The sequence below is a fragment of the Festucalex cinctus genome, chromosome 13 (genome assembly GCF_051991245.1).
Source record: "Festucalex cinctus isolate MCC-2025b chromosome 13, RoL_Fcin_1.0, whole genome shotgun sequence".
Classification (NCBI taxonomy): domain Eukaryota; kingdom Metazoa; phylum Chordata; class Actinopteri; order Syngnathiformes; family Syngnathidae; genus Festucalex; species Festucalex cinctus.
The window spans coordinates 8127835-8146387 of record NC_135423.1 but is presented as its reverse complement, the minus strand read 5'-3'; the positions used below and the strand labels follow the sequence as shown (position 1 = coordinate 8146387).

The 18553-nt window shown below is 42.9% G+C and overlaps 1 protein-coding gene across 4 annotated transcripts in view; it reads left to right on the top strand.

Moving 5' to 3' along the window:
- The window catches only part of cux1b (cut-like homeobox 1b), a 121292-nt gene that overhangs the window by 86710 nt on the left and 16029 nt on the right, over positions 1–18553 (top strand). For 2 of the 4 annotated variants that reach the window (XM_077494229.1, XM_077494230.1), the window contains 12 exons: positions 2582–2689; positions 3437–3631; positions 3744–3802; positions 5843–5885; positions 6024–6120; positions 8767–9519; positions 12215–12298; positions 12647–12748; positions 12924–13447; positions 14949–15084; positions 16102–16398; positions 17010–17198. In XM_077494229.1, the coding sequence (XP_077350355.1) occupies positions 2582–2689; positions 3437–3631; positions 3744–3802; positions 5843–5885; positions 6024–6120; positions 8767–9519; positions 12215–12298; positions 12647–12748; positions 12924–13447; positions 14949–15084; positions 16102–16398; positions 17010–17198 (2587 nt within the window). The remainder of the gene's footprint in view (positions 1–2581; positions 2690–3436; positions 3632–3743; positions 3803–5842; positions 5886–6023; positions 6121–8766; positions 9520–12214; positions 12299–12646; positions 12749–12923; positions 13448–14948; positions 15085–16101; positions 16399–17009; positions 17199–18553) is intronic. The other 2 variants (XM_077494232.1, XM_077494231.1) reach the window with 2 other exon arrangements.

Genomic DNA, 18553 nt, shown 5'->3' with positions numbered 1-18553 from the left:
GATATACAGCCGTGACGAAACCAGGAAGCGCCGACGCCGGGGCAAAAACAACCAAACCTAACATGGACGAATTACTCAGCGTTCCCTTGTTGAATTTTGAACAGCGAGAGACGCTTTGTGCATTTTTTTTAGATGCTAAAGATGGTCGTGGTCAAAACAAACGTGCGCAATGCCGCATCGTCCAATCAGATGGGAAGTATTGTACAAAATGTCCCGCCTTGCCTGAGAAAATCACCGTGGCTCAGTCCCAGATTGATATTGTGCAGAACTCCTTTGAATGAATCACAATTATTAATCTCATTATTGCCAGTTCAATGAACCATGAATTGACGAATAAATTGTAATTTGTCCACCTCATCCTATTCGCGTTTTGACATCATATACAAATCCTCCTTGAGTTATGAATGTCCAACTTGCGAACGTTCCCTAGATTACAAATCACCACTAACTGGTGTCCATTAATGCCATGAAATGCCGTGCCGTGTTTGCAAGTTCATATTTGTAAGTGTGATTATGTTTTTCTTAGTCTAACATACATTTGGTTGATATTCTTCAACCTTGTTTAATCAACAATGTTATATTAAATGGCCTTTTTTTTTGTTCAACACAATGCGTCAATCAGCATCCGACGAGTACAGTAAAATTATCAACGCTGAAAGTTTAGATTTTTAATGAATTAATAATAAATTATTATTTTTTGTTTATTTTTGTTTTAATTTTTTTATTTTTAATTATTATTACTTATATTATTAATTAATTTAATAAATAATTAATTTATTAATCATTAATTTAATAATTTAATCATGAATAATTTGAATAAAATGAATTTATCCACACTCAAAGCCTCGCATTGCCTGTCGATTGATTTCCATGATTTCTTATCACATGAAGCTTCACGATACTTTCTCAACAGAAGCACGAAAATGTGGTTTGTAACAGGCTATATTTGCTGCATTGTTTGTTTGTTTGTTTTGTGAAGGCGGCTGTTTATTTTTGAACGCATTACGACGCCATCCAGCTGAAACGGGCCCCTTAGCACGCCCTTTGACCTTGCGCTGTAAATATTCCCGCAGTATCTGTTAATGTCATTGTTGTTAACTTTCATTATTAACCCACGAGTATGATTTGTGGCTAAAGGGGTTAGCATGGGCATGTAATGTTAATATTAGCCTAAAGGTTAGCACTCTGGACGATAATGCCACACGCACACACCAACGTGCACCATTCACACTTGTCATTTGAGCTTTACTGAGGATGACAGCATGGCCTCCAGCTCAGTCACAGACTTTTTTTTTTTTTTTTAAATACACTTTTATAAGGAGAAAATAGAAAAGAGCATTTTGCTGTGGCAATGAGGCAGTCAGGCTCCGCGTCCTGTCAATAGCGGCTCGCAATGTGCTTGCAATTAGGAACGGGCCGCCTGCAACTCCTAACGATGGCGTGTTTAGCCCGTGTTACTGACGACCCCCGACTGGAGCGTGGCGGTTTGGCCGTAACGAAAAACAGGCAGCGCGTGTCATCGCAATTTTCCCAGCCAATGTCATATTTCACTTTATTGAACCAAAGGGAAAAAACAAATCTCTTCCTCCCCGTGGTTTCAATGTGTTAGCACTGGAAGGAATTGGACTTTTGTGGTCACGCAGACTGGAAGACAACATATTGAAATTTGATCATTTTCAATTCTGGTGGTTTGATCTCAGGGGAAAAAAACAAAACAAAAAACTTGTGCTGTTAATAATAAATTTTTGCATCAGCAATATTAGCTTTTCATTTGTTTTTCGGGGTGGTTCTGTTAGTTTTTATTAGTGTTAGTCATTTAATAAATACTTAATTTTCATTTAGTTTCAGTATTAGTTTTTGTCTAAAAAAAAAAAAAAGTGTATTATTCGTGTGCAATATTTAAAGGGATACTTGACTCATTGAACAATTTTCAGCAGTGAAAAATGAATATTTTGTCCAGAATGAATTTGATGAATTTGATTTAATACCTTTAAAAGTAATTTTTGTACTTGCTGTTGACTGATGATGACATCACCTGTGCTGAGGAAGTAGGTAACGTCCAATCACGGCTTACCTCTTTTCTGGCTTTGGTCAGTATACTGAGCCATTATTGGTGGGTAGTCACTTCCTCAGCACGGGTGATGTCATCATCAGTCGACAACAAGTCGAAAAATTACTTTTTAAAGGTATTATTTGTACATGAAAAATAATGGCAGTCACATTAATTATATACAAAATATTCACTTTTTACTGCTGAAAATGGCTCAATGAGTCAAGTATCCCTTTAAAAATTACTTTTTCTCTCTCTCTTTTTATCTCTATTGTTGACACCACCCTCCATGAAATCCAAATTAATATGCTAAGTTAGTGGCATGCCAATGTCATGTGACATCAGCCACCTCTGTTAGAATTTTTTTATGTTCCACAGGACTAGCGGAAAAACCGCGATTGGTTTTGCAGAAATGTGTACAAAAAGATGAAAATAACACATGAATTCAGATTTGAGCTACATATACATGAGCGTAATCGTGTTTGACCGTAAGAACTGCGTCTTTTTTTTTTTTCCTTCTCTTCCTTGCAGCGAGCTGAGGTGGCGCAAAGAGAAGCTGAGTCACTGCGCGAGCAGCTGTCCTTGAGTCAGCAATCCCAGCAGGCCGCCAGCCCCGCCGACAAGGCCGACCCCGACACGGTAACGCCCTTTCGCCTCCTCGCCGATTCAGCGCGCGCGGCGGCTGACAGAGACGTATCGGAGAACGAAAAAAGATCAGCTCGGGCCTTGTACTTCAGAGGCGGTCGCTCGTCCGATCGCAGCGGCGCTTAATTGATTGCCGTTGTCGTCGGTCTCCAAGGTCGTTGACTAAATGAAGATGTTTGACGCGTTGCTGGCCTCATTAATGCTTGTGTCGTGTCGTGTGTCTGAGAGCTGCTCAAATGTAGCACGGGAAGATCTTGGCTTTACGGGAGCACAGTCAAATCACCCCAAAATGTCAAGATCAGACACACAGAATGTATAGTAGACCAGGAGGGGGCAGTATTTAGTTTAGTGTTGTTCCGATACCGTTTTTTTGGCCCCCGATACAGACAAGACATTGGTGACAGCTCAGTGCATTTTTCTATTCATATTAAGATCTATCAAAATTTTAATTTTTAATTTTTCCTTGACAATCATGCCATGTTGTTTGTGGTTCAATCAAATGAAAACAGGAGGACAGTATAAAAACAAGTGGGTTGCATCCGCTGTAAAAACGAAGCTTAACGAGTCATGCGAGTGACTTGTTGTAGCAACCCATGACAGGGAAAAACCGAAAGTCACTTCTTAACATGTGGCGCCTCCAAATGTTTCAATCGCAGCTTTTCCGTGGCAAGTAGGTTTGATTTTTCCATGATTTTCGTTACATTGGGCTTGCTTGCGGTGTTGCTTCTTCCCGGCTTGCAGGAGCAGGCTGCGGAGACGGCGGCGGCATCCAACTCCAGTCTGGAGGCGGAGCTCAGGGCCAAAGAAAGGGAGAGCGCGCAGCTGGTGGAGGACGTCCAGAGACTGCAGGCCAGCCTGAGCAAACTCCGAGAGACCACCAGCACTCAGATCGCACAGCTGGAGCAACAGCTCAGCAGCAAGACCAGCGTTCTCAAGGTTACTCTGAGGGGGGAAAAAAAATTACTGGCGGGGTTTTAGGGGGCGGGATTCCCACCGTCTAATATGAGACTTGCCGTTTTGGTGTCGGCACTTTTTACGTCATCCGCAGGAACTGGAGGAGAAACTTGAGAAGCAAGCAGATTATGAAGAGGTGAAGAAGGAGTTGGGGTAAGGAGCTCGAGAACTGCTTGATGCAAAATAAGGCTGTGATTTATTTTTTTCGCATAGCGCTTTTCCACCTTCCAAGTCCCTCAAAGCGCTTTACATTTTGACTACTCATTCACTACTGATGACGCAGCATCGGGAGCAATTGGGGGTTCAGTATCTTGCTCATGAATTCTTCGACGTGGCATGGGATCGAACCCACAACCTCTGGTTTGGGAGACGACCACCATACCACTGAGCCATGCAATTTTGCATGCATTTTTTTTTTTTTTTAAACAGCAATGCACCTATTTTATAAAATGTATGTAGGTTTGAACATTGAGAATGTTTAAACGAGAGAAATGTTTGAAAATGTAAATGGATCGATGAGAAAAGTGTACAAACTGCGTGGTGAGCGGTATTTGAAACTTCAAACATTGATAATAAATGTAAAACATAAAGCTAACTACTTCATTTATTTGGGTATTTTTTGGAGCCTAACCTAATTGCTATTATTTTGATCCATCCATCCATGCATTTTCTGAAGTGCTCACTCCTCACAACGGTCGCGGGTATGCTGGAGAACCCGGAGAAGACCCACTATTATTGTTATTATTCGATATTCTATTCTTATTCTACTTTCTTACTAATGTATTTCTCATTGTCATTTTAAGTTATTCATTGTCTATTTAAGGATACAAATATCCGATTAAATTTTACACATGACAGAGCTTAAGATAAAATAAATATAATGAAGAGATGAAGGTAATGCTTAAAGGTGCATTGTGCCGTTTAAAAAGGAAATATTAAAGCGTTTTCTACATCATGCATGCTCCTCCAATACCCAGATGAGTATGAAGAGCCCTGACTGTTTTACTCTGATTGCACCTATCAGCTTTTATCTTCCCTTTTTAGTCGAGTGTGCGGACCCCCGCACACTCCACAGTGTCTTTGGTGAGGGGAGGGGCGGAGTTTTTCTTACCTCATTATGTCTTCGTTTGTCAACTGTGGCTGTCACCTTAAGATCGTACACGTGCACAATAAACGAGCCTAACACAAATGCTGCAGTTACACTTTGGGCCAGAGGTGGCAGTCGTGAGTAAAAAAGTGACAAACTACACAAAGATCCTATAACCTCCTCAATGTTTCACAACATTTATTTTATAGCCACATTTTTGTTCTATTGCCTTTATGTCAAACACAACAAATCAACACTGGTCACAAAATGCATACGTTGCCATGTTTAAGCAAAAAATAAAATAAAAAAAATATGTATACCAAAAAGATGCTGAATACGCATGCACAACATGCTCGTTCCTGGTTGGCTACTTCTTCGAACCAGGAGGCAAGTTTACTACACAACAAATCTGTCAGTGTGAGATTTCCAGTGTTCGATGAAATCTGGTGGAAACAGTAGGGATGTAACGATATCCAAACATCACAATACAATATTATCACGATATGATGGTCACGATACGATAATTATCACAATATTGTGGGGAGGTTGGCCATACAAAAAAGTCACAATATTGTAGTAAAAAAAACAAAAAACAAAAAAAACAAAAAACAAACAAAAAAAAGCTCATACGGTTCACAAACCCATTATGCTCCCCTTTATATGACCATTAGCGTGGATTTTAACCATAAAAGGGCCAAAATATGCCATGTGAAAATTAAACTGCACTAAAAAAAATAGCCACCAGAGGGTGCTCGAACGTGCACAAGTGGAAATCAACCTGACTTTTTTTGTGCTGCTTTTAATATCGTGACATGACGACGACGATATTGTGGCAGTTTTAATATCGAGACATCATGATATTGCCAGTATCGTTAAATCCCTTGTAAGCAGACATTCTGACACTGTTTGGATCAAAAAATTACTCTGTCAGAGTAAATTGTTATTATTATTATTATTTATTATTTATATTTCTCTTCTACATATATATATATATATATATATATATATATTATATATATATATATATATATATCACATTTATTATTATGATTACTATTATTTTATGCTCATTAGTATTAAAATGTGCTTTTTGTCTCTGTTCGCAGCATTCTGAAGTCGGTCGAGTTTGGAACATCAGACTCGGTGCAGGTAAAAGTATCTCGTAATGACATTACTCCCTTGCTCCTTGTTCCATAATTAGGACATAGAATTATTTGATAATTGAACTAGTAATTATGAGCTTTTCAATTGGGAATTGAGTTTTTTTTTTTTTCTTTTTGTCATTAGGATTCATCCAAACCTCTCGAGGTGCTGCTCCTGGAGAGGAACCGAAGCCTTCAATCGGAGAGCGCCGCTCTGCGCATAGCCAACGCCGAGCTCAGCGGTAAGTTTTCGCAAGGTGTTGGCCAACCTTGACAGTCGCGGCGGGGCCTACTTGAGGGGGGCTGCGGGTAAGATGCGTGCAAATGAGCGCATGTCTTCTTTTTCTCTGAGAATACGCAAGACGAGGTTTTGTTTTCAAACAAGTGAGTTGTTATTGAGCCCACGCACATCACCCGCGCGTTTATTCACCAGTAGGTCAACCTGAAGAGCGATCAAGTTGCACAACACCAAAAATGAGGACAGCATCCTATGGCCCCTCCCTCGCATCCGTGTTTGAAATGTCATCGCTTTAGGCTCGAATAGCTGAGTAGCTCTGAATTGATTAACATTCACGGTAAGGGGAGCCCACTGTCTCGCTTGATCATGTTAAGTCTCGGCGCTTGTGCGTTTGAATAATATTTACTCGCCGCACCCATCATCCCAATGGATTCGTGTAGTTAACTCATTCGCTCCCGTCTGTTTTCCTGGATTTGGACTAATTTTGCAAGGCCCACTGAATATTGTGTTCTATTGCTATCAAAACATGCAACCTACCAAAAGAAAGATTAGAATCTCTTATTTCATCAGGGGGGGAAAAAAAAGTATATTTCTGTTTCCGTTTTTGCCACAATTAGCATTTGAATATAGCTAAGTTTCATTATTATTCACATTCCTGGTGAAAACACTGGCAAAAAGAACTTGTTGCAACATGGCCCTGGTTGATCTCTTATACTCTGCTGCCACCTGATGGCCGTTTTTGTAATGAATACCATTGCTTCAACCGTTCTCTGCAGTAGAGAGGATGCATCAAAGCCTTCTGTACACTTTAGCATTAAAAAACAAAACAAAAAAACGTCTAAATACGTCTTTGGGACACTTAAACATTTAAATAGAACATATTTATACGTTTTTCGAAGCAAATGAGTTAAAAGATCAGGTTCACATGTTGCTTTTTTGATATTTGTTTTGTTGAATGTGAAAATGGAGTCTGTTGGAAAACTTTGAACTTCAGAGTGAAGACGTGCACACACGATTTGCATTCTGTCCAGCCATAAAAACTGTTTTCAGACTTTCCTTCTTGGACATATAAGTCATAAACGAAGGAACGCATCTGGGACAATGGAGTCCTAAGGATCATCGCAGCAGCATGGAAGCGGACAAGCGATCACATCGTTTGACCACTTGTGTGGCCGAGAACATGAATGAGGAACTTTGAGCCCATCTCATCCGCCCGAGTGGCACAGCGGCAATCGTTTTTTATTTTTGTTTGTTTGTTTTCCCTTCCAGGCTGTGACTTACAAGAAAGGTTGAAATCACAAATGCATGGGCATTTTGTCTGGGGGGGTTTGGCAAAAAAAAAAGAAAAAAAAAAGGAAAAGACTCATTTGGAAAACATTTGATTCAGTTCAGTGATAATTTCGTCGCCAAAAAATAAAATGTGCCGTACTGTTTGCGCATATTTGATTTTCTTATTGTTGTTTACATATAACCATAATTGGGGTTATGATAATCAAGATATGAAATCTTCATTTTGTTCGTCGACAAAAAAATTTCGTCCTAATTTTCATCCCGATTTTTTTTTCCAGACGAAAATTAAACGAAAACTAAAATTAAAGCCATTCATTGAGACGATAACTAAAATTGTCTGACAATTTCGTCAATGACTAAAACGAAAATGAAAACAACAGTAAGGAAAATCCACACAATCCAATCCGAAGGAATGAAACGCGGGTTGGAGAAAAGAACCACTCAAACTGTTCACTAGACTTTATTTCATATTCATACATGTTTACAGTCATTGTGCAGCTGTAAGATTAATCTCAAGCAATTATGCACTTTTTTTTATTTAGGTGAAAACTAACTAAGATTATTGTCTGTTAAACATGTTTCATTGAAACAATTAATAAAGACGCTAGAGGTGCACCGATCACAATTTTCCGGCCGATCACCGATAACCGGTCTTTTAAAAAGTCTGACCTGCTGATCCCGATTTTTGCAGATGCTGTTTGTTTTTTTGTTTTTTTTTTCAAGCAGCGTATACCTTCAGTGTTCTTGTTTTATTGAAAAACATTGAACAATATTGGTGAAATAATCCAAATAGGTTGTTTTAGCTGCACATGAATTTATTCTCTTAAATAAAAATGAAAATCCTATTAGTCATCTCAGCAGAAGAGGACAGTGGCTGACTTTTTCAGAGATGAGATTGGTGGAAAAGATCGGTTGATTTTTAAGGGATCGGGCGATCACCGGTTTCCCAAATGAAGGAAATCGGGGCCGATAAACCGGCCGGCCGATCGATCAGTGCGCCCCCATATTAAATGTCTTGCGTGTTAAACTATCGTTACAAATTAGTTGTATTATCGTTTTCTGTATAAAAGTTGAAATGAACGCTGAAGGAAAATATCGACTAAACTGTCAATTTAGTCGACTAAAATTGCTCTTTTTTTCCGTTGACTAAAATTGCTCTTTATTTCCGTCGACTAAAATTGGATTAAAAATAAAATACAATCAGATGACTAAAACTTGAATTCATTTTAGTCAAAAGACTATAACTCAAACTAAACTGAAAATTATTGTCAAAATGAAGACTGATTGAGTAAATTTTGTCTTTGGTCTGTGTTTTTGGACCCCCCCCCATAATGCATGGTGTGTTTGACCTTTCTTGTAGGGCCAGCCGAGCGGAAAGGGACAGAAGAGTCGTCGACAGCCAGGGAGGAAAGCGGCGAGCCCTCGTCGTCACCGCCCCCGCCTTCTTCCACGCAGCCTCGCACTCGCGCGGCCGACGCCCTCAACCCCGGTGGCGTCGGGGGCGGGGAAACGCACCCGTTCGCCCCCACGGGCATCGGTCAGGACTTCTACTCGCCGCTCTTCCCGCTGGTGGGCGGCAAGATGGCGCTGAACTCGCTGATCCAGCGGCAGCTGCTGCAGACGTTCTACTCGAAAGCCTTGCAGGAGTCGCCGGGGATCCCCGGCGGGGCTTTGCTCTTCACGCCCTTCACGCCCAGCCTCAGCTCCGCCCCCGGGTGCGGGTCGGCGGCCGCCGCCGCCATCCCGCTGGCGGCCAGCAGCCCGCAGCCGCCGCCGGCCAGCCCGGACACGGCCCCCGTCAACGGCGGCGCCCCGTCGCCGTCGCCCAGCCACTCGGACGCCGCCGGCAGCATTTTGGACGGCGAGGACATGGACACGGCGGAGATCGCGCGTCAGGTGAAAGAGCAGCTGATCAAGCACAACATCGGCCAGCGCGTCTTCGGCCACTACGTGCTGGGACTGTCGCAGGGTTCGGTCAGCGAGATCCTGGCCCGGCCCAAGCCGTGGAACAAGCTGACCATCCGCGGGAAGGAGCCCTTCCACAAGATGAGGCACTTCCTGGCCGACGAGCAGAACATCCTGGCGCTGCGCAGCATCCAGGGACGACAGCGAGGTGAGCGCCTGCTCGCGGTGGCTTCTGTTTTGCCCATCTTGACGAGTGCGTGTGTGTGTGTGTTTGTGCGTGTGTGTCGAGCATGCGCGTGCGCGAATGTCAACAGCCCCGCACAGCACACGACTATCGATTAGCTTGTCAAGAACAGCTAGCCTTCATATACAGGGAGTCCGTTCAGAGTTCCGTTCCGACACTAGCGATGTAACCACCGATCTATATATATGACTGGATAGCCGATAGGCCAAGACGTTTATGGTGGCAAGGCCGCCATATTGCTCCTCCCAAGAAACGTTTCTCAGCATACCATCATATACATTTACAGTATCCAAATTGGAGAACATTTGAGATATTAGAAACAGCATCATTTATGATGTTTTAAATTTGTTAAACATAATCAAAAGGACTTCCGACGTTTTATAACTTGCTTTTTTCTTCTTCTTTTCTTAACTTTTTTTTGACAAAAATAAATAAAAATAGTGAGCACCTCAGCGTAAATCCCGGCCCCGCCTATGGCATTATACTAAGTGCCTACAAGCTGCATATGTCTCATCTTTACATATAGCGTATAGTTTATACAGGAGTCTGCTCGCAATGTGGGAGTAACAAGATGGCCGCCCTGCGACTTCAACGTCTTGCACTGGCATGTATGTGCAATCAGCTATCCAGTGATATATACATGTCAGACTTAAGGTCGACTTAATTCGAATTTCCCCATTAAAGTCAATATTTACATCAAAATAATTTGCATAATAAAAAAATCTAAAATACATTAAAAAAAATAATAATAAGATGCTGTACAACTCTCCGACTGAAGGCCAAGTCTTAGCCGATGTTCGTCGGTGTCTCTCCTTTCTGCGACCGTTTTGTGATGTCTAGCATCGTTTCCATGGTAACTGCTTTTCTTTTGGCTCGGCCAACATTGATAGAAGATGTAGCTTAATTGGGGCCTTGATGTAGAAAAAAAAAAAGAGGGCGAAAAAAGACAAATATACTCCCACAAGTGCACTAGCACTAGAACTAACTAACCGCTAAATAGCGGACGAGGGGAGGAAAACACTGCGGGCCAAAAATGGCAGACCAGGAGCCAAAATGGCGGACCGGGCGTAACTGTTGTAAAGTGGAAACGCCTCCGGTTGAGTGCGCGTTAACTCGACGACTCCCTGTATTTCTTCCTCTTTCCTAACTCCCATCTTGTGCCACATGTGCACGTCCTGAATGACTTCTTAGACGCACGCACGCACGCACTGTCTCATCCCAGGAGCCTCTCCTCGCTATTGTGGTCAATACCGAAACCTTTCACACATCAATAGCATTGATCGGCGGGAACTAGGAAGAAGGCTGAGGTACTGCGTGTGGGTTCGATTAGCCAGGGCCTGCTTTTGTTCACGCATCAGGACTTTTCTGATGGAAGATGGTCTCGCCAGTATATATATATATATATATATATATATATATATATACAAAAATGCAGCAGCGTTTGCCACCTTGTCTTCAAGAGTGTTTGTTAAAAAATAAGGCCTCAAGTCAGCAAGCTGACAATTTGTCATTGTAGTTCAGTTGAGGTTTGAGTCCTGCGAGGGCTACACACGATAAAGATCAATACATGTCCTAGCGCAGTAATATGTAATGGATAAACGGAAAGAAATCAAAATTTTGTCACATTGTTTAGACTAATACCACTTTTCCCAGTAGTACTAGTCATCAATATCGAAACCAAGCACAAGTGTAATTATTGCCTGGGCCAATTATCGCCACCGATATTCAGCATTTTGACGACAATAATAAATCAATTTAGAACTGCGTTAACATCAGGGAAATATGGAAATATTCAGTTAACATTAAAAGCTGTTTTTGTTTGAAATTAAAACTAAGTTTAGTCCAATTTTACATTTTACATATTTTGAAATTTTTATTAATATTAATATTAATTAATATATTTTTTTTAATCTCCATTATTTTGCAAAAAATGTCTTATATATAAACATAGCACAAATCTAAAATACAAGTTGTAGTTAAAAAAAAAAGAGAAAAGAAAAATCAATCGTCAATTGTATCATAATTTACTTGTTCAAAAGGAGTAGGAAGAAGTACAAAAACTGATCTAATAATCATATAAACATATGCTTAAATTATTATTATTTTTTTTTAAATTCAAAATTGTATTTTTTTTTTTTTTAATGATGACGCCATATTTTCCCTTTTAGTGAAAGTGAATATTGGCTACAAATATTGGTCAGTAGCCTCCTTCAATACTAATAATCGGTTTTGGCCCTGTACAAAACATATCCGTCTATCCCGACCAAGTACCGATAAACCACTGGTAGTTTTGATACATAAACTTTCCTACCCAAAAACAGTGACAGATCATTTTAAAGAATGACCTATATATCCCAATATAGCATTTTCCTTAAGATTGCATGACATTAATGGTAATTTTCTGTATCAATTGCAATTAGCCACCATCCCGTGCATATCAAACCACAAACACCCATCCTGACTGATAAGGATACCCGAAAATTAGAGGATACCTGAAAATTAGAGGACTCATTTATATTACGTACTTTACACGGGTGCGTGACGCTTAATCACGGGATTTTTGCGCGACTTGTCAGGCGAGCACATACGTTAGTGTAGCTATTAGCAGATGAACCCCACAAGTGCTGTAACATAGTGTGTGGTTTATTGTTTTTAACAGAGGGCTCAGGCCAGCCCCAGCTTAGCCGAGTGTTTCAGGACGTTCCGAAGCGGAGAGCCGTCTCCAATACAGCTTCACACGCAGGTCTGTCCCCTTTCCTTCACACACAAATTCCGCCACCTTGTGTCCGTACGTCCGTGTGGCATGATTGTGGAAGGCTTGGAGCCGTGTGCGTGCGTGCTGGATGTGCTTTGTCAGCCGCTTAGCCAACAGACAAATGTGGTGCGAACGGTAGCCACGTAAAAGCCAGCATGTGCGTTCACAAGTTGTCCTGGTCGTTGTGCTGCTCGATGCGTTTGCATGCGAAGGAAACAACGGCCGCTGCTGGAATTGCTTGATGTCGATTATCATCATGAAGTGATCCATTATTTATTGTCTGGATCTCCAAATACTTGCGCTCACCTCTTTCGTCCACTTTTGCTTTCTCTTCAGGGAACATCACAGCTCGCGTCCGCGCCCAAGATGGCGGTTCCGACGAGGCCATCAAGTCTATCCTGGAGCAGGCCAAGAGAGAGTTGCAGGTGCAGAAAGCCGGTGAGTGCAAATGTTTTTCAAAAAATCGCAATCGACTTACAGATTTTTATCTGGATGAATCGGTATCAGATTGAATCACGACCTATGAATCGTGATACCGATCGAATCGCCAGATACTCTGCAATTCACATCCCTTCTGTCAGATGTTTTGACTTTGATGTTCTTTTTGGGCCAGATTTGTCGCACGCGCAGCCCTCGTACGCGGGCCTAAAAGGAGGAGGGGGCGGAAGCGGGCTGGGCGGCGGCGGCGGTTCGGACGAGGCCATCCGCTCCATCCTGGAACAAGCTCGCCGGGAGATGGAAGCCCAGCAGGCTGCGCTGGAGCCCATCCTCAAAGCCTCGTCGTCGTCGTCCTCGCTGGCGTCCTCGCTGTCTCAGAGGGAGCTGATGAGCTCGGCGCTCGCCGCCCCCCTCCCCCCGTACAACCCCCTGGCGCTCTCCCTCAAGAAGCCGCCCGCCTCCCTCCTGCCGTCACCCTCGTCCCCGTCGCCCGTGCTGGACTTCAGCTCCGGCGTCAAGAGGGAGGGCAGGCCCCCGTCGAGGACGGACGTGTCGTCGGACGTCACCCTCAGGCAGGCTCGAGGCTTGGAGGGCTCGGCGCGTGCCGGGCCGGGCTACTGGAGGGAGCAATGGTGGAGCAGCGTGCACACGGAGCCGCCGCGCCGGGATGACAACCACAACCAGGAAGACTCCAGAGAGGTGCGGTCTTGTGTTCATTGTATCCGCCATTTTGAAATTTAGTCTCAGTTTTATGCTGCATTCGAGGATGGTCGGAAGTCGGATATATCAGAGTTGGTTTTTCCCAGTTCCAACCTGAAAGCGTTTGAGGGGAAGTAAACAGCCAAAATGGCGGATAGTGCTAAATAGTTTTTTATTTTGGTTCTCAAAACTCATTTTGACCTCCAGCAAACTTACCTCCTCGCAATTTTGTTTCATTTATTTTTTTAAGTCTTATTTCATAAGCATTCCATACAGTTGAGTAGTTGACCGTATAATTTCATGCAGCGAGATAATGGCATACTGTCACTTACATAAAGATATGTTGAATATTTATGAATGAAGGAAGCTATTCTCGTTTATACTCGAGTAAATTGTGTTTTACCATTCACTATCTGTGTTTCCAAAGAGATTGTAGAGTGACATCACTTGTAGTCTGTCGGTGAAGTCGGGGTCCTTTTTTTAAAAAAAAATTTATTCCCCCCCCCCCGACTTCGCAAGTAGAATTTCTGAGTTCACTTCCTGGTTTCAACTCAGAAAAGTCCCACTTCCGACCATCCTCGAATGCAGCATTAGTCTAGTTTCAATCACGCTTGTTAGTTTTTATCAGTGAGTCAACCTCATCCCGTTTTTGTTTAGTCCATTTTTAATCGACTATAAATCGAGCATTTTAGTCTTTCTTTTAGTCCAAGAAAAAATAATTGTCTTCGTCTCGTTTTAGTCAACAAAAACTGTCAACATTTTAGTCTCGTTTTAGTCAGGACAAGCATTTTACTCCTAAAAAAATTTTTTGACAGCAGATTATGTTGAACATTTCGGATCTAAAACTATTTCACATGAAATTTTCTCTCATCTTTTTGATGAAAAACAATTTGACACACAATTACAGTATATGGAGTGTTGCTACATGCTATGAGCTAGTAAGTTAGCTAGCATTAGTTAGCGATTGGATTAACGTTATTGTTGGAACATTATAGCCGTTGGATTCATGTTACATTATAACTTTTATTATTGTTTTTAACTTTTCACCGTGAATTCACCTCCTGTCTATGTTTGTGCGTTTTGCACTCATTAGCTGTATATTTGAAAGGGGGTTTGTCACATGACACTGTCATATTGACAGATTAGCAGACAAGATTTTACAAATTCATATTTTCGTCTCATTTTTTGTTCATGATGTGTCATGTCATGTTAATGTCCATAGATTTTAGTCCAGTTTTTATTACATGAAGTACATTTTCGTCTTGTCTTCATTAGTCGACGAAAATGCAAACTGCTTTAGTCTCACTTATTGTTTATTAATGAGGGTTTTAATCTAGTCTAGTTTTAGTCCGGTGAAAAATGTGTGTTGACGAAATTATTCTTGTTTAGTTTTTTACATTAACACTAGTGGGATCCTCGCGTGTATGCGTTCCCTCTGTTTGGCCCGTCGCCGTGCAGCTGCATGTCTGACCCCCCCGCTGCGTTGCGTTGCGTGCTGCAGGGAATCCCGAGTGACAGAAACAAGCCGTGGAACAAGCTGAACCAGAGGAACCGGGAGGCGTACCTGCGCATGCAGCCGTGGCTCAATGGAGACCAGGGGCAGAACGCGCACGTCGTCCAGCAAACTCCAAACCAAGGTACGCAAATCCCCGCCCGGCCGTGATGTCATCACGCAACATCCACGATTGACTCCGAAAAGTCCCCGATTAGAGCTGGCGGCGACTCGCTCCTGTCCATCTGTCAATCACTCAATCTTCTCTCGCTCGCCCCCGTCTGACCCGGCGTTCTCCCGCATCCTCCCCTCCTCTTAGCTCCTCCCCCCACCCCCATCCACGATGCTGTGGCAGCGTCAGCCAGCAAGCTGCTGGTTTGTCATGTCATGGACGAGTTAGTGTTGTGGCGCCAGATGGCAGCTCTGCGTGCGCGCGTGCGTGTCTGTGTTTCTCTCTGGGGGTGTAAACAGCAGCTAATGTACACTGACAGCTCCTCATGACTGCTCTCTTCCAGCCTGCTGAGCTGTACAGCAGCGCAACACGGGCAGAGACGGACGGGGAGATGAAAGAAGGCGCAGCAAGCCAAAAAAGCGTCAAGCTACAAACTTGAACACATTTGCCGTTCCTTAAATAGGAATGATTTGAGACGATTTTAGTATGGCTCCTCGCATCCCCTCCCAAAGCCCACAGAGTGAAAGGAGAAAACCGGTACCGGTTATTAAAAAAAAAAAAAAAAAAAAAAATCTATTATCAGTCCATCCATTTTCTTGACCGCTTATTCCTCACAAGGGTCGCGGCAGTAGGTGGGGTGCACCCTGGACTGGTCGCCAGCCAATCGCAGGGCGCACAGAGATGAACAACCATCCGCACTCTCAAGAACACCTCGGGACAATTCGGAGCGCCCAATTAACCTGCCATGCATTTCTTTGGAATGTGGGAGGAGACCGGAGTACCCGGAGAAGACCCACGCGGGCACGGGGAGAACATGTAAACTCCACCCAGGAAGGCCGGAGCCTGGACTCGAACCCGAGTCCTCAGAACTGGGAGGCGGACGTGCTCACCACTCCTACACCGTGTCGCCCAATAAGACTTACCAAAATGGCTACTTCTCCTAACTGACCGTATTTTTGTGTCTTTTGTGTCATTTTATGTCCCAAGCAGAAGGTACTCCCAAAACATCGGCGAGCTGCAGCCCTGCTCCAGAGTCGCCGCTCAGTTCGGCCGAAGAGTCGGTCAACGGCCTCGCCGGCGACCTGCTGACGTCGCAGTCGTCCGGGCTCAAGCCCCCCTCCTCCTCGGACGACCCTTCGTGCGGGGACTCGCAGCCCGGCACGCCGCTGCCTCTGCCTGCTGGTCACTCGGGTCTCAGCATTCAGGAGATGGTCGCCATGTCTCCGGAGCTCGATACGTACGCTATTACCAAGAAGGTGAAGGAGGTCCTGACAGACAACAACCTCGGTGAGACATCGGGAAACTTTGTTTCCTTTATTTTTATTTTTATTTTTTTATTATTATTTTTTTTTTAAAGGGAAACTTTGTTTCCATTACCGGGCTACACACTTAGCTGTAAACATCCCACCCATAAAAAGGGTCAAAAATCACTGAGCAACAAAGACTCACGAGTCGGGACGGATTGGGCATGTTGCGAATGTTTTTAACTCATTTTCTGATCAGAAACTGTGGCACAGATGTTTGTACAATAGCAATGAAAAATATATATATTATATATATAATATATTAATATAATAATTATGAGTTCCTCCATATTTTGACTCGCTTCAGATGCATATTACTTATTATTTATCCGACCATTAACGTGGATTTTAAACATAGAAGGGTCAAAACATGCCTTGTGAAAATTATACTGCACTAAAAAACGAGCCACCAGAGGGTGCTAGAACAGCACAATTGTAAATCAACCCGACTTTTTTCACTGGTGTTCAGCTTTTAATATCATGATGTGACGACGATATTTATACTTAATTTGATATTCACAATTCCATTTTTTGTTCCATCTTTGAAACTCCATGATCTCCTCTAATTACGTTTTCTCTCTCTCTCTCAACCAGGCCAGCGTCTGTTTGGGGAGACGATCCTGGGCCTGACGCAGGGTTCCGTCTCGGACCTGCTGGCCAGGCCCAAACCTTGGCACAAGCTCAGCCTGAAGGGCCGGGAGCCCTTTGTCCGGATGCAGCTCTGGCTCCAGGACCCGCACAGTGTGGAGAAACTCATGGACATGAAGCGACTGGAGAAGAAAGGTGGGCATGATGGGAGCGCGCGCTAAACACCAACTCACCGACAGGGCTCCACATTTTAAAGACCGCGCACCGGCGTTGCGCATTTATTTGATAAGCGCGTGCAGATGAAAGGCCTTTTTGAATCAGGCGTGCGGCGATCTCTCCTTTGTGCATGTTGTGCAGATCACAGTCATGTTGGTGTGATGTCAGTAGCAATCAGGACGCCGGGCGTCACGTCCCGTATTAGATGTGACAGCTCGGGGACCGCCGCCGGCCTGCTTACTCACAGTCATCAGCGCTCCTCTTCATCATTGTCATCATTGTAATCATCATCAAGTCTATAAAGTTGTATTTTATCAGCTTTGATCGTAGCTTCTGTCACGTCGCGTTGATTGGCCTCACAGGAGGAGCGCGACGATAATATTGTGATAAATCGCGATACTTTGGCTCCCGATAGATTATCAATACGTGTATCGCAATATTTGTAGTTAATATACAGCCACTGTAACTGCTCCATTGTTCATGACTTATTGAGCAATTACTTGGCGGGCCACTAGGGGGAGCGCCTCATAAGAGTGGCGGGGAAATGGACGCAAGTTTTCAGGTGAAGAAGACTTATCAGCTTACTTTGACTTGCGCAAGACGTTTATCTGTCCAGCAACTGACTCACTTTTGCATACGTTTCTATGAAAAATGTACAATATATCTTCAATTTTAACATTTTAAAACATATTTTATGTTTCGACTTTTTGAAGCACACAATCTCAGAGGAATATTAATATTGATTTAATTGGATTTAATATTTCAGTTATTTTATTTATTTACTTTTGCAATGTTACACGAAAAAATTGTGTCAGTTTATAAAATGAAACAATTGACTATGTGACATGTCACATGTTTAAGAAAGACACATTTGTTGACAGAAAGTGGTCTCTGTTAAGAAGACATTTGTTAAAAAAAATTAAATTCACAAAAGTACTCACTGTGAAGAAGACACCAGTTTTAATATTGTTTCAGTGTATGGTACAAAAAGAAACGATTTTCTCATTGAAAAAAAAAAAATATGTCTTGTAGTTTTATCATGGATTTATTGCCTCACCAATATTGCCATATCGTTACGTAATCGTTATCGGGAGCCTTGTATCGCATATGGTGAGGTACCCAGAGGTTCCCACCCCGACCTCACAGTGACCCCTCGCCACGCAATCGATTGACTTGTTGGAACTCGGAATGTTTTGATTTTGAATATGCCGCCAGACGCAAGCATCTCGGATCATTGTCTTGTACGTACAATCACAAAAAATAAGTGAATGCGAAAAGCACGGTCAGCTATAGTTTGTTGTGTTTGTGCTGTGCATGTTAGTGGGGGTGTGTTT